The sequence below is a fragment of the Cygnus atratus genome, chromosome 5 (assembly GCF_013377495.2).
Source record: "Cygnus atratus isolate AKBS03 ecotype Queensland, Australia chromosome 5, CAtr_DNAZoo_HiC_assembly, whole genome shotgun sequence".
NCBI lineage: Eukaryota > Metazoa > Chordata > Aves > Anseriformes > Anatidae > Cygnus > Cygnus atratus.
In genome coordinates this window covers 64,641,899-64,656,674 of record NC_066366.1, presented here as the reverse complement: position 1 = coordinate 64,656,674, position 14,776 = coordinate 64,641,899, and the positions used below count along the sequence as shown (strand labels likewise).

General features: G+C 45.6%; 1 protein-coding gene across 1 annotated transcript in view; it reads left to right on the top strand.

Annotated features, from left to right (window-relative positions):
- Positions 1 to 12,909, top strand: part of FANCM (FA complementation group M) — a gene marked incomplete at its 5' end in the record, with an annotated part of 75,534 nt that extends 62,625 nt beyond the window's left edge. The window contains 9 exons of the mRNA XM_035551461.2: positions 1,480 to 1,556; positions 1,664 to 1,732; positions 2,283 to 2,420; positions 5,883 to 6,039; positions 7,002 to 7,108; positions 8,688 to 9,254; positions 9,982 to 10,375; positions 11,949 to 12,240; positions 12,681 to 12,909. Of these exons, the coding sequence (XP_035407354.2) occupies positions 1,480 to 1,556; positions 1,664 to 1,732; positions 2,283 to 2,420; positions 5,883 to 6,039; positions 7,002 to 7,108; positions 8,688 to 9,254; positions 9,982 to 10,375; positions 11,949 to 12,240; positions 12,681 to 12,828 (1,949 nt within the window). The remainder of the gene's footprint in view (positions 1 to 1,479; positions 1,557 to 1,663; positions 1,733 to 2,282; positions 2,421 to 5,882; positions 6,040 to 7,001; positions 7,109 to 8,687; positions 9,255 to 9,981; positions 10,376 to 11,948; positions 12,241 to 12,680) is intronic.
- Between the last annotated feature and the right edge of the window lie 1,867 nt (positions 12,910 to 14,776).

Sequence of the window (14,776 nt, the reverse complement as noted above, 5' to 3'; positions counted from 1 at the left end):
GTGAGAAGAGGCCGACCCCCAGCTCCCCACACCTTCCTTTCAGGTAGTTGTAGAGAGCGATAAGGTCTGCCCTGAGCCTCCTCTTCTCCAGACTGAACACCCCCAGTGCCCTCAGCCGCTCCTCACAGGACTTGTGCTCCAGGCCCTTCACCAGCTTCGTAGCCCTTCTCTGGACATGCTCCAGGGCCTCGATGTCCTTCTTGTAGTGAGGGGCCCAAAGCTGAACACAGCACTCAAGGTGCGGCCTCACCAGAGCAGAGCACAGGGGGACAGTCACCTCCCTGTTCCTTCTGGCTGCACTATTCCTGACACAACCAGGATGCCGTTGGCCTCCTTGGCCACCTGAGCACACTGCCGGCTCATGTTCAGGCGAGCATCAATCAGCACCCCCAGATCCTTTTCCCCTGCACAGCTTTCCAGCCGTTCTGCCCCCAGCCTGTAGCACTGCATGGAGTTGTTGTGGCCAAAGTGCAGGACCCCGCACTTGGCCATGTTGAACCTCATCCCATTGTCCTCTGCCCGTTGACCCATCCTGTCCAGGTCCCTCTGCAGGGCCTCCCTACCCTCTGGTAGATCAACACTTCCCCCCAACTTGGTGTCACCCGCAAACTTCCTGAGGGTGCACCCAATCCCCTTGTCCAAGTCATCAATAAAGATATCAATCAAAGAGGATGGGCCCCAACACCGACCCCTGGGGAACACCACTGGTGACCGGTCACCAGCTGGATCTCACCCTGTTCACCAGCACTACATTGTAACTGCATTCGTTGGCCAGGGAGCGAAGGTGGGCCAAGTGCCTGGAAGGTGCTATGCTCACCTCTGTACCACCAGCACCGCACTGATACCACCAACACCGCACTACGCCCTTCCGTCTCCCTTTCTGTCCTTTTCTGTTTTAGGAACAGTATATTATTAAAAAATGTATTTTTCATAATTTGTTGTCAGTCAATCCACGTCATTCTCCGCTCATATGTCACTTACAGATCACATTGGCTCCCGTTGTCATATTCATATGTTATACTTCAGCAAAGGCAGTCCTTTGGAAAAACAGAAAAGGCTGCAGTTGTTTGAAAAATTGAATTAAGAAGAGGAGTTTTTGATGAGTTCTGGTTTTGTTTCAGGCATCCAAAGGCGTATGTGTTACAAAATGTTTCCAGCAGTGTAACACTTACTCAAATTTTAAGGGCTTCTTCTCCATTTTTCATTTTTCACCTCTCTTTTTCTGTATCTGTACTGCCTGGGGTAATCATTTCCTCTCAGATAACCTCCAGGAAAGTAGGATTTATTGTACATCTCAACTGGAGATTATTTATTTTGATTAACAAGGCTAAAGAGAGCAATATTTGCCACAAAGATCAATAAGTAATCTCCTTTGTAGGTACTTTTATAAGAGAGAGAGGTTTTGATTGTTCAGTTATAGCAATATTGTACTGTGAACAATACACATCCTTGTGAATGTTGCTTATTATTTTTCTGTAGGAACCAGCAGTGAAAGTGAAGAAGAGATTGTTTTCCAGAGGAAAAACAGAAAAAAAAATGTTTTGAAGTCTCCTGATGTGAGTCTTAATAGAGAAAATAAAAGACAAGAGAAGCAAAAAAGCAAGAAAGTCAAACATCAAACCAAAAATCCTCTTTGCATTTATTCTTATTTCTGTTTACATAGGTTACGAATGATAGTGATTTTGAATCACCGATTCATGCCATCAGAAAACGTCGACACCCGCTTCACATGGTTAGTAAGAGCTCTGGTAACGAAGAAGGAAAATAACATAAACTTGTTTATGAGGGATATTTTTAAACATTCGCTCTTTTTTCAATTGATAGGCAAGTGTTCTTATTAAAAATACTTTATGCCATCTGACCAAAGATGTATTGGAATATAATTTTTTTCTTCCTTCAGTTTATCCCCAAGGTCTCCTAAGATGTGTTTGTAGGTGTTGTTTGGGAGTGAATTATTGCTATAGGGAAGAGAGCAGAGCCTCTCTCTTTGTGAAAGGCAGTAAAATAACCTTTCTTCCTCAAAGCTTTGAATCAAAAAATGTTCATGCCACATTTAGCCTGATTTTTCATCCCAATAATGTGTTTTTCTGTTCTTTTCTGAAGAGGTACAATTTTGGACTTTGATAAAACGCTTAGCTTTATTCCATCATTTTGCCATATCAAATCAATCACAAAAATTGGGTGTTACTTAAGAAAAAAGCAGATGTTGAAGGATGACTGTGTAATTATAATGTTGCTTGCTTAGCCTTATTTATTGAAGAGTTTGTGAAATGTTCCTCTAGTCAGACATGTCCAGTGATGACAGCTTGGATTTTCACAAGAACTCAAGTAGGCCCACAAATAGCAGCTCAGCAGCACCTAACAAGAAACAGCGAAGAAGTGCAAAACGTCAAAAGGTCAAGAGTGATTTTACATGCAAGGTATGGAATTTCACATCTCTCTTAATTCTTTGAAGCTTACACGTGCAGCAGTTTGAACTGAAGTTGTAATGTATTATGTATGTACATATATAAGTGTACATGTTTGCAACACAACAAAATCTAGTTCAGAAAAGGCATAGAATCATAGAGTGGTTTGGGTTGGAAGGGTCCTTAAAGACCATATAGTTCCACCCCCCCACCGTGGGCAGGGATGCTACCCACTAGATCAAGTTGCCCAGGGACTCGTCCAGCCTGGCCTTGAACACCTCCAAAAATGCTTCTTTGGACATGAGCAGTGCCAAACTGAACTAAAAGAGACAGAGGGAGAATTAGTGGGAGTCTATTTTGTGTTCAAACTGCAAGAATGAACAAAATGTTTCCTAACTTGTCTGTATTTAAATTATTAAAAAAAAAAAAAAAAGAAAATTACAGAAAGTAACATGAAAATTACAGCAATGGTTTCACAACCAAAAGACAAAAATAGACTGTGTCAGAGACATTCATTCTAGAGCGTGTGTATTTATATATTTTACAGCCTTACGTAGGATCTCATGGTACAACTATTTAGTGATGGGTATGCAGTGGAGCAGTTGTTTATTTTTAAGTCATCTTTTACGAGTATTGAGGGTCATAGCTATTTCATACAGGTTTGTAGCAAACTTAAGGGATGAAATCTTGAAACACTGGCTAATGATTTTAATTCTCACATCCATTACGTGACCTTCAGAGTAGTCTGCAGGTCCCTGCGTAATAATGTTCTGAAACAAAATAAGAATTTACATTACAAGTAAGGAGATACTCAAAGATTAGGCAGCCTAGCTCAGGCACTTTTCCAGAACTTACGCTGTTAGGACCTTATATCATATGAATATATCACCTGCTCTAATGGTTTCAGTTTTGAACGTCCTAAGACAGCAATACTCCCCCTACCCCAAAGCTTAAGTATTAAGTTAGTATTTTACCATTTAATCTGTCGCTGCATTGGGAACTTGTGGACAAGATGCCGGGCCACTATCATACATTCATATTAAGTTGAAAAGCTCTTAAATATGCATAGATATGTTTCCTCAACTACAGTAATCTGGACTCCAGGGCACATTATGTTGCATATTTTTAATATTAGAATTAGAATTAAAATTAGAATAGTTCAGTTGGAAGGGACCTACAAAGATCAAGTCCACCTGCCTGACCTCTTCAGGGCGGACCAGAAGTTAAAGCATGTTAATGAGGGCATTGTCCAGATGCCTCCTGAACACTGACAGCCCTGAGGCATCAGCCACCTCTCCAGAAAGCCTATTCCAGGGTTTGACCGCTCTCATGGTAAAGAAATTTTTCATAATATCTAGTCTGAAATTCCCCTGGTGCAGCTTTGTTTTAAAGATAACCCTCATTATGGACTCTTTCCTGTAGTATCAGTACTTTATATTTTGGAATGAAAAAGAATTAGGGAGATTAAAAATCTGTTTCTCTATTTTATTTAAATGTTTTCTTGATGTGAGATCAAAAGGTTCATGAAAAGAGAGTATGTTGCCTGTATACTTAAGAAATTCTACTCTGCCTTCACCTATTATCTTACATAAACATTCATAGTGATGAACACGTCAGATTTCCAGATTCACAGAAGATCCAGGACATCACAATCACTGTGATCAGTCCACCCCCAGTTAGGTGTTCTGTCGCAGCTGCAGATAATGGAGCTGTAAGTGCAGCAGTGATCTGCAATTAACTGAGACTGTAGGAAGTCCAGGGTGACCCAAATAGCCAGCTGGCACTGAACAAGAGTCAATAGGCAATCTAAAAACCTGATAACTATTCGTTTCCTAAGTGTGACAAGACTCCTGGCTATTAGTTTCTGGTGTCGTAGTGCTATTTGTGCTGCAGGGTTTGTCCTCTGCGTAGTCTTCCACCAGTAAGAAGGATTAAGACTAATTGGCAGTAGCACTGAGAGGTCTTTCCTGTAAGCGGGTGACCTCCAATGCATTTTATAATAATCAAAACTCTTCTAGAAAAGGAACTGCTAATAATGCCTGTCAGTCAGGCTTACTACTTGGTGTAAAGAAGTAAGTTAAAAGCAAGGACTTGAAAAAAAAATCCGAGAGATCTCTTATTGTAGCACATCTGTGTGCTAAACCAAAATGTACAGTATTCATTCAAAATATTCTGAAGGCAAACAATCATTCTTCTGGGGAAAATGAGATACATACTGATTTTTTTCCAGGTTTTATGATAGCAGTTTTAGCTGAAATTTTAAGAGAAAAAGTGAACTTAAAAAAAGCATCTCTGACAAAACATTGCTCTGGGTAGTTTCCTTTTGTTCTCCACATTCTTCTCAATGGTTTGTTGCCTGTTACTATGGAACACAGCATCTAAATTTATAGCGTGCCTCCTATACTGAAGTTCAAGAGTGAAGTGCCTCATCATCCATGAAAGAGCATTTTTTCAAGGGTGAGTTTCATTGTCTAACAAATTTACCAAACTATTAATCTTAAATCAGAAACGTTCAAAGCAGCATGAAGTCTGCATCTGAAGTTTCCAACAGTCTTTAGTTCAGAGTAATCCGGCACTTCTAAATCAAAACAGCTTTTTGTGAAGAACTCCTAGCTGATAGGAGCGAAACAAGATTTATAAGTTACAAATCACCTGATGGTTTTGGGTAGCTTAGTTCTGCCTGCGCCACTAGGTCGGTGCTAACAGCGTTACACAGTGTGAGTACCTCTGGCACCACTTTGAGGTGGAGTCCAGCTTCACCAGCGGTGTTGGTGGGAGAGATCTTTGTGTGCTGGCATGTAGTTCCCTAAACATCGTGCTCTGTACATCACCTTCCCGTGTGATGGATTCTTACTTCAGACAGAAGCTTAGTATCAGTGATCACAGAACCACAGGCTGGTTTGGGTTGGCAGGGACCTCACAGCCCATCTAATCCCAGCCCCTGCCCCCAGCCCCATCCAGCCTGGCCTTGGGCACCCCCAGGGATGGGGCAGCCACAGCTCCTCGGGGCAGCCTGCGCCAGGGCCTCACCACCCGCAGAGGGAAGGATTTCTTCCTAATATCTAATCTAAATCAACCATTTTTTAGTTTAAAGCCATTCCCCCTTGCCCTGTCACCACATCCCCTGACCCAGAGTCCTTCTCCAGGTTTCCTGCAGCCCCTTCAGGCCCTGGCAGCCCGCTGTGAGGTCTCCCTGGAGCCTTCCCCTCTCCAGGCTGAACCCCCCCAGCTCCCTCAGCCTGTCCCTGTAGCAGAGGGGCTCCAGCCCTCTGAGCATCCTCGTGGCCTCCTCTGGACTTGATCTAGCATGTCCATGTCCTTCTTGTGCTGGGAGTCCCAGAGTTGATCTGAGCAGCTGGCGTCCTGAATGCGTGAACTGATTTAATCAGAGTTTTCATATGTAACATTAGTTAATTATGACATTAATTAATGAGTCTAGCTAAAATTCATTTGGATGTTTTTTTCCTTTTTTAGAATGCAGCAAGACAGTTTTTAGATCAAGAAGCTGAGCTGTCCCAGCAAGATGCAGATTGTGTTTCATCTGATGAGAGTGAAGATACAGAGAACGAGCTGAACTCGTCGCTTCATCAGTTCCTGAATGATGATGCAGAGGTCACGCAAGTGTTAAATGGTGAGGGATGAAAGGTTTTTTGATTTTAAGATAAGGTGCTGTTTAGCAAGCAGTGTGTGATAGGCACAGCCATTCAGTCAGTTGCTCTGTGTCAGCCAATTAGTAGTAATCTCCTCAGCTCGAGTAAATCAGGTGCTTTCCATCTGTTGTACCTCTTCTATTTGTATTCCCCTGGTTTTCTTATGTAGTAAATCTTCACTGGAGTCTCTGCAGTGCGATAGCTTTGTGCAAGCTGGAATGAATTCTCTGAGGACCATGGAGGCCAGCGTTCTCCTCTGACTACAAATCAGCCAACCCCTCGTACACCAATATGACTGAAGGGAAACAGAATTTTCCATTTCACTTAGAAATTTCTGAAGCTTTCAGGTCTTTCCATACAAAGAGACCTAAAATTTGATGTGAAATATCAGTATGAATTTTAAAGATAAATTACAGTGCTGACACTGACAGAGCTAAGAAGGTAAAGCTCTTTTTTGGCCAAGATTTTCTTATTCTGTGCTTATAAGCCTTGATTTTCCTGGGATATTTGCATGATGGAATGATCTTAATACCATTTAAGAGATTCCCAGGTGTTGCTGAGGATTTTCCTTCTCCGTGGAAAGTCTGAAATCCCCACACCTGTCTCATACAGACTCTGAAATCAGTTGTGTCTGTTTGGGGAAAGACTTGCCACGTGGATAACAAATGGATTTGAGTTTGCTGTGGCTACCATAGCCCTTCTCCCTGCTATGAGCAGCCAGAGCTCTGCCTGCTGAGAAACCCTTTATGTGTCAGCTCTTCCTAATTGCAAGCTGGGTAGAGTTACTTCTTTTCTTTGCGATATTCAGAGGTGTATAGAGAATTTCAAATTTGGAAGACTGTAAGGGAATTGCTCATGGAAAATGTGATTTAATAATAATGAAAGATAAATGTATCCTTGATAATACTGTATTCTCTTATTCTATTTTCTTTTTTTAATTCAGACTCTGAGATGAGAGGAGTTTACCTGAAATCTGTGCATAGTCCAGCTCTTGGGAATAGATTCAAAATGGTTCATCGTGACTTCAACAGCACGGCGATCTTCTCACAGGTATGAAACGAAATGATGGCTGTCCTTGTGAAATTCCGTTTGTGTATGACAGTAAAGCACGCTACTTTATTCTCTCATAGATGTTTCCAGACTTGTATTTTGGGAGCGTACGAGGTGTCTGGCAATGCACATGCGCTAAGATTTCAGTCGGGCCAAGTAGCATGCGCTGTTCTCTCATAGCTGTGCTTCTTGCTGCTACTGAGCTCTCTCTGCTGGGGTGCCTCTTGCTGTCCGACGTCCTCGGCGGTACTGGAGTCTGAGCCTTCACGTGGTCCCCGGACACCAAGTTGTGCCGCTGCCCCGTGGGGTAACTGCTGAGCAGGAATGACTCCAGAGCAGGTCTTTACCTAAGCTCTTGCCCTCTGGCGTACACTACCATTTATGCACGAACTCTCTGTATTCATAGAAGTGCCAGTGAAACGTTGCTGGATTACCGTAACGACTGCTTTCAAACTGTGAACTCATTCTGGCTGCTCCTGGCTTAGTTTAGTTTCGTTCACAGTTGGCTGTGTTCACCCTCCATGTGAACACTGCACAGCACTCAGATGAGATGTTTCCTACAAGATCTGTCTTTTTGGTTCTGTTTTACTCTGCACTCTTCATGCATTGCACAACACAAATAATTTGTACAGTATTTTTTAATTTTTTAGTCTTTAATTTTTCTTCTACTTCATAGAGACCAAATAAATCAATGAACTGGAAAAACAGAATCTCAGGGTGGTTCCTTACCATTATCACCCCACTGTCTCGAGTTTTCTTTCTGTATCCTATATTCCTGTTTTTATAGTGCCTTCAGCTCAATAAAGTAGAGGTCTCTATTTGATGAAAAGGATAAATTACTTTGCTGTTAATGCACAAATTCAACTTGTGCACACTGATTATTTGCAAACAGATAAGAACACATGCAATCCAATTTCCAAGCAGCGTGGCCTTATTATGTCAGTTTTGTTGTTTCTTCTGAGACAGGGTGTTGCTGTAAACAAGAAGCTTGAACTTACATTTCATTTTAAAAGTCATAAAGGCACCACCATAAAGGGCTTCTGTCACCAAGTCTTGTGTGTATGCTGCAGAGTTCACGTTATCTAGGTGGTACTATAATTGGTTTGCCGAATCTGCCTGTTTTTTGTGCATAACTGCGACATGTCCTGAGTGTGCAAGCATGGCGTTTCAGAGTCTTTCAACCCTGTGCAGAGAGACACCCGAAGGAGATCTTCCTGTCTGTAATACCTACCTCTTTGGTAGGATTATCAGCTAGTGAGTCTCGCTTCTATTGTGATATTACAATTAATATTCCTTTTACAAGCTTTCTAGTGATAAACCGTTGGCCTGATTGAAATCTCAGTGCGTGCATTGCCAGACACATGAGTACGGAGGGCCCCAGAGCCAGGCCCTCCAAGGAAGTAGCTCAGAACTGCAGAGCATCTTCAGCTGGGCAGGGTTGGTGAGGTGTAAGAAGCCCGGGGTCCTGCAGTGCCTATGCGTGGGATGGGCTGGATGAATAAGAAGCTTCTACTGAGAGGAAGAGCAAAGTCATTACATTGTTTCTGAACTTACTGGATTTGGTTTTTTCCCCCCACAGATTCCTGAGCAAGATGAGACTTACGCAGAAGATAGTTTCTGTGTTGGAGAGGAGGAAGAGGAAACTTGCAGAAAAAGTGAATCCAGTGAGGAGGAAGTGTGCGTTAATTTTGATCTCTTAAATAATGAGAGTTTTACTAGTGGAAGACAACAATACCTCACTCGCTGTAGAAAAAAATTAAACCTGGCCAAAAAGGAACAGAACTGCTCTGTCCCAGGGCAAAAGAGGAAGCCATCCCGGATTATTGTTCTCAGTGATTCCAGCGGGGAAGAAACAAGTGTCAGTAATGAAAAGCCCGTGAAAACAGATTGTTTCAGGACAGAACAGGAAAATGCTAAGTTACCCAAGTCATTGCCTTCAGTCTCTTCTGTGCAGCATAAAAATGTCACCGGGGAAAATAGTGTTCATCAGCCTGTGGAGAAAAAGTGTGAGATACTGCTAGGCTTGAAGGCTTCGGTATCTGAAATGCTGGATTTTCAGCCAGGACGTGAAGTCAGGACCAGGCGCCCCTCACCAGCTGCTGCCAGTTCTGATTCAGGGAAGGAGGATCTCCAGGCTCCCGCTGAGGTGGGTGGTGATTCAAAGCAAGGACCTTCCTCTCACCTCACCTTTTGCTCAAGAGTCTGACGTGGGGGGAACCTGTCCTATTGTAGTGTTATTTTGAGGGCTGTCAGCAACAGAACAGCGAGAGTGAGTGTGCTCCTGGTGATGAAGGGGTAGGTCTGTTCCACTGGTCCTGCTTTACATTATCTCCCTCTGGTATCGGGAGCTTTTGTACCCACAGGTAACTTGGAGGGGGTCTTAGCAGTCGATAAATAAAAATTGGGGATTAGATGCTGTCCTGAGTCTGATGATCATGAAGGAACATGGATCTGTTTCAAATAGCAGTTATAAAATACTGTTCGCTGTCCTAAACTAAGACACTCTGAGGTTGGATTCCCAGCCTCTTGTGCTTTCCTGCCTGACTTCTATCACCTACGTTATTTGTCCTTTGTTGAATTTGTGCTAGTGAAGGCCGCGTGCTTTTGTCACACAAACTTCTAAATATTTCAAGGCTTAACTAATCGGGGAGATTTTTTTTTTGTGGGGGATTGAAGTCTTAGTCTGAAATTATTTATGTTTCGCAACATCAAAAAATACATTTTTTAAAGATTTTATTCATTGGATTTTTCAAAAATCCATGGTACAAAGTGTATCTGTTAAGCATCAGTGTTGGGAAGTGTATCTTTTAGTGGCATGTCATTCTTTGGCCTTACGCTTCTGCACAATCTCAGAAATACTGTGTGATTTTCAGCATTTACAGGCGGAGAATTCTTTGAAGAATACCTGCAGGAACACTTCAGTTACATCTTGTTCTGCTTCCACAAAACCCTCCTCAGCCACTGTTCTGTTTCCACATGACACTCTGGAGAAAAAAGCTTCGCTGTGCATTCTGGTAGACAGCCGTGAGATCTCCTCTGGAGCAGATGTCATTTCTTCCTTGAAGGCAGTTCACGGGGTGAAGGTGCAGGTTTGCTCCCTGAGCAGCAGCGATTACATCGTGAGCAACCGCATGGCAGTGGAAAGGAAATTTCAGTCAGAATTGCTGAACTCCGTCAACAGGAATAAAGTCGCCCAGCGGATCCAGCGCTTGCAGAACATGTTTGAGAGGATATGTGTGATTGTGGAGAAGGACAGGGTTAAGGCAGGTAGGTGTTCCCAGGGAGGGTCGTGGCAGGGGGCACGCTGCTCTCTGTCCAAGGCGTGCATGGCCACTCTGGCTTTGTGTATAACACAGGACCGAAATTAGATTGAAAACCTTTTTTTTTAGCCTCTGTAGGAGTATTATATTAATGAGGTCACAATTTGTCTTGCTTTTGAGCAGTTAATATAGGCAGAGATGCAGAACTGAATCCATAGGGATACATTACTTACTAATTACTGAAACAGGGAAAAGCTTATTAACTCAAACGTTAATAACTGACCTTAATAACGTGCAAAAAAAACCAACAACTTCAAGACAGATTTCTATGGAGCAGGTGAGAAGAGCAGAATAAAGGAACCGGCATAATCTTATGTACGCTTGGCAATAAAATAACAGAGGAATCAAGAAAAATACTTTTTGTAGCAGTAACTTGGTGAGTGGTGCCTGTAAGTTGTAGAGAAGTTCTCCCATTGTAGAACCAGCGAGAACAGCGGCTGGCCTGAACGCACCACGCTCAGTGTTAAATCTGCCTCGAAATGTAAGGATTGAAAGCTGCAATAGCTGCTGCTGGACTAAGCAGCAGATAAGCAGCTGAACGGAATCGGTTTTTAGAAAAAGACAAGAGAGCACTTCTGCAAAGAGTTACTTCAGAGCTGTTCCCTCTGTCACGGAGCACAGTGTTGAGTCTCAAAGACGCCTTTCTAATCCTTCCTGACCTGACTGAATGCTCATGGAAAATTCAAGACTTACTTCTTTAATTAGTCTCTATAGTTTGATGAGCAGTTTGTTCTACACGTAAGATCCAAATTAGGAAGCCAAAGGATTTTACTATCGCTGTTTATTCCTGGTGCCATTTGAAAAAATTGCGAGCTCTTGCACCTGCTGCACAGATGATGATGGAACTACTGCTCACAGCTTCGATTAAATTACAGGTGTGCCGGGAGGTAAAACGTCAGGACTGAAATGGAACTGCTGCAGATGGAGCTTTGGCTTTGTGACAGAAATTGTTATTGATAGTTCAGATATGAAAGCAATGATAGAATTAGACACTGAAATTGTTGGTCCTCAGGGAGGGTGTTTGTGTGCGGTGGCTGTACATAAGTGGATTGTGTCTGGGTTGCCTTTTTACACCACTGCTGTCATTCATTTTCATCATTTTTCTCCAGTTTTTCTCATTACCCTGTTTCTAGAATGCTGCTCATTTCTTACCTGACAGAGTTCAAGTTCTTCTTTCTTTTGTAGCTTTACAAAACCTCTTCTGCTTTTTTTGGCCTGTCCTGCTCATCACATCTCATGTACGTGTTCCTCTCAGTCCTCCGGCCTAAGGATCTCTGTATCTAACTTACGTTTTCACTGTTAATTCCTAAACTCTGCCTCTCAGATAACCAGGTAACCCTGCTCCCACAACTCCTCCAACCTCCTTTCCTTGAGAAGTTTTCCATCACCTTGTTTTTTGTGAATTCTCAAAGCAGGGGTTGTTTGAGCTGATTTCCTTTGTAAATGGTTTGTCGCATTTTCACACAGTGATTTAGGACTTACAGACAACTCAGTGAGATTTATCTTTTCTGTGACTGCAGGAGAAACATCGAGGTTTTTCCAGAGGACGCAGTACTATGATGGCGTGCTCTCAGCCTTGGTCCAGGCTGGGGTCCGAATTCTTTTTAGCTCTTGCCAGGAGGAAACTGCCAGTCTGCTGAAAGACCTGGCTCTGGTGGAGCAACGAAAAAATGCCGCTATCAGCGTGCCGGTGGAAGTGGAGGGTCGCAGACAGGAACTGCTCAACTTCTACTTGAGCATTCCCAACATCAGCTATTTGGCTGCTCTCAACATGTGCCACCACTTTGGCTCCGTGAAGAAGATGATCAACAGGTAACAGCAAAAGTTCGTGGCAGGTTCGAGGCCTGCCTTTCCCTTCACTCCTCTGCCTCATCCCAGACCTCGTGCTGGGCCGGGCGAGCCTCCCTGCACCGCACTCCCAGAGCTCCCCCGGAGCCGTCCTGTCTCCGCATCAGCCCTGCCCTGCTCTTGATGCACTTCTCAGTCTCTCCAAGCTGAGCGCGCTGGGGCTACGACACAGGCTCTGCTTCCTCTGTCCCTCCTACCCCCGTTTCCTTTCCCGGTTTCCCTGCAGCTGTCCTGGGGCTTGCTGGGGTCTCCCGGGATCCTTCAGAAACCCAGGAAGGGCCACAGCAGCAGTTCTGGCATTCCTGCTGCAGCCCTCGCGCCAGACACGCCTCACCCACTGGCAGTTTCCCCACCTGACGTGGGAAGAGCTGCCGGTGAGGTGCCCTCGCTGTGCTCTCTTACAGCTCCCCACTGGACATCGCCACCGGCGCCCAGGTCAGCCGGCAGAAGGCAGAGGAGATCTTCCGCTACCTGCACCACGGGTTTGATGTGCAGATGCTGCCCGAGAACCTCTGCGCCAGGGGGAAAAGCCACGCGCCTGTCAGGAGCTGAGGAGCGAGAAACGGGGCTTCTGAGAGCCTCAGGCTGTTTTATTTCAATTGCACTTTACTGAGTTCTGAGTCACTGTAAATATGTAAATAAATCCTCACAGACAGGCCGGGGCTTTTGGCATACAAGGACCACTTCTGTTTCTGTGTGCCTTAACGCAAGGCTCTGTCCTTGCTGGGCCGCTCCCCGGGCCTCCTGCCCAGCGGCCACAGCTGCGCCCTGCGGCTGCAGCGGTGCCAGGAGGCAGCACGGGGTGCGGGTGGCGCGAGGCTGGTGGCTCTGGGGGCAGGGCTGTTTTTTGTTTGCTGCTCATGATCATAACAAAACTCCTTTTGAAATAATTGCAGCTTTTTGGCTTAGGTAGACAGGCGGTGACGGAGGGGAAGGAGCCCACCTGCGGTTACTTTCCATTCACCGGAAGACCAGTACCCAAGGTGCCTAGAAAGAAACTAGCATTTAAGGCATTCCTCAGTCTGCTGCTGGGTTCTGCTTTGCCCAGAGCACCGAGGACCTTACTGGGTTTGAAACTGAGCCAGGCAAGCCTAGGGCAGTAAGTGCGTGCACCTGGTTTCAGGTGGCCTTGCATCTACCACCGCCTTTTCAGCTCTCCTGGCCCTGCCCTGCAACTGCTGCCGCCTCCTCGCCTCCTGCCCCCGGGGCGGCTGCAGCAGGAAGGGCACGGGGAGCCGCCCGGTGGGCACAAGCAGCCGCCCGCTCACCCTGCGCCCGCTGCAGCCTGCGGCGCTGCCCCGCGTTCAGCCTCCTGCACAGGCTGTGCAGCACACGCAGCCTCCTGCTGCCACACCGTGGCTACTTGGAACTAGCCTTCTTTTAATCCTGCCCGCTCCCTTCTGGAGCCATCCTCGTTTGCATTCATGACGAAGCCTGCAGGGAATCAAGGGGCTTCTTTAACAGCAGTAAGTCCGCTTGCTTATACATTCTGGGCTGTGTGGGTCTGGAATAGAGGGGACGTGTCTGTGCAGAGAAACGGGCCGGCTGTCAGCCTGCGGTGCCTAGCTGGGAAAAAAAAACACACCCAACCCCACAGCCCTGCGAGGCAAAGCAAGGCTGCTTACAGGTGAGGCAGCGTGCACGCGTGGTGTTGCTTTGGAGGGCCAAAGAGGAGCTGGGACAAGGCTAAACGCCTCAGCGCCCAGACCTGGCATCACCCTCCTTTGCCTTTGAAGCCAGGCGACGCAGGGGACCTGGCCACACGTACGAGAAGGTCCTGCAACTCCTCTAGGCTGAGAAGGGGTAAGGTAAGCTGCAGCCCCTTAGCCTTGCTTCCCTTTACAGAGCTTCCTTCCTCTCCAGGTTGTGTTTTTTTTTTTTTTCCTCCCACCAAGCAGTTTCCTGGTGCCACTCCCTGCTGTAATGCAGGCCTGTGCCTGCGAAGGCCTGAAGTGGGTAAGGGCGAGGCCCACAGGTCAGCGCGTTCATTGCTTAGATTAAAGCTGTATGCCTAAGTTATGGTAGAAATTCAGGCAAAGTGCTCTCAGCTGCATTTACCTTTGCAGAAATTACCGTGCTCACCGTTCAGCCGCACAGCAGAGGCCAAACGCCCTTGGCCACGTCCCTGGGCCTGTGCCCAGCTCAGCCCCCAGAGTGCGCCGGCTCCGGGCCCCCAGGTGCCTGGGCGAGGCTCTCATCCTCTGCTGAAGGTAAAAGGAAAGAGCCTAACAGAGCTCAGCGTAAGCTTTCAGAGTGGCTCAAGCCAACCAGAAGTCTTTCAAGCTTATTTCATAATGTTTGAGGGTTTTTCTCTGCCTGTGTTGTCAGGGTTTTCCCCATAAGAAGCAGGAGGAAAGTAACACCCAGCATCAGCGAGCCAGGCCTGGGGCCTGAGGACAGAGCCTGTACTTCCCCTGGGCTTCAGTGTTCAGAAACACTCAGGTGACAGCCTGGAGGGGAAGTCCCTGTGCAGAAGGACAACAAATGATTTTTTCCCCCA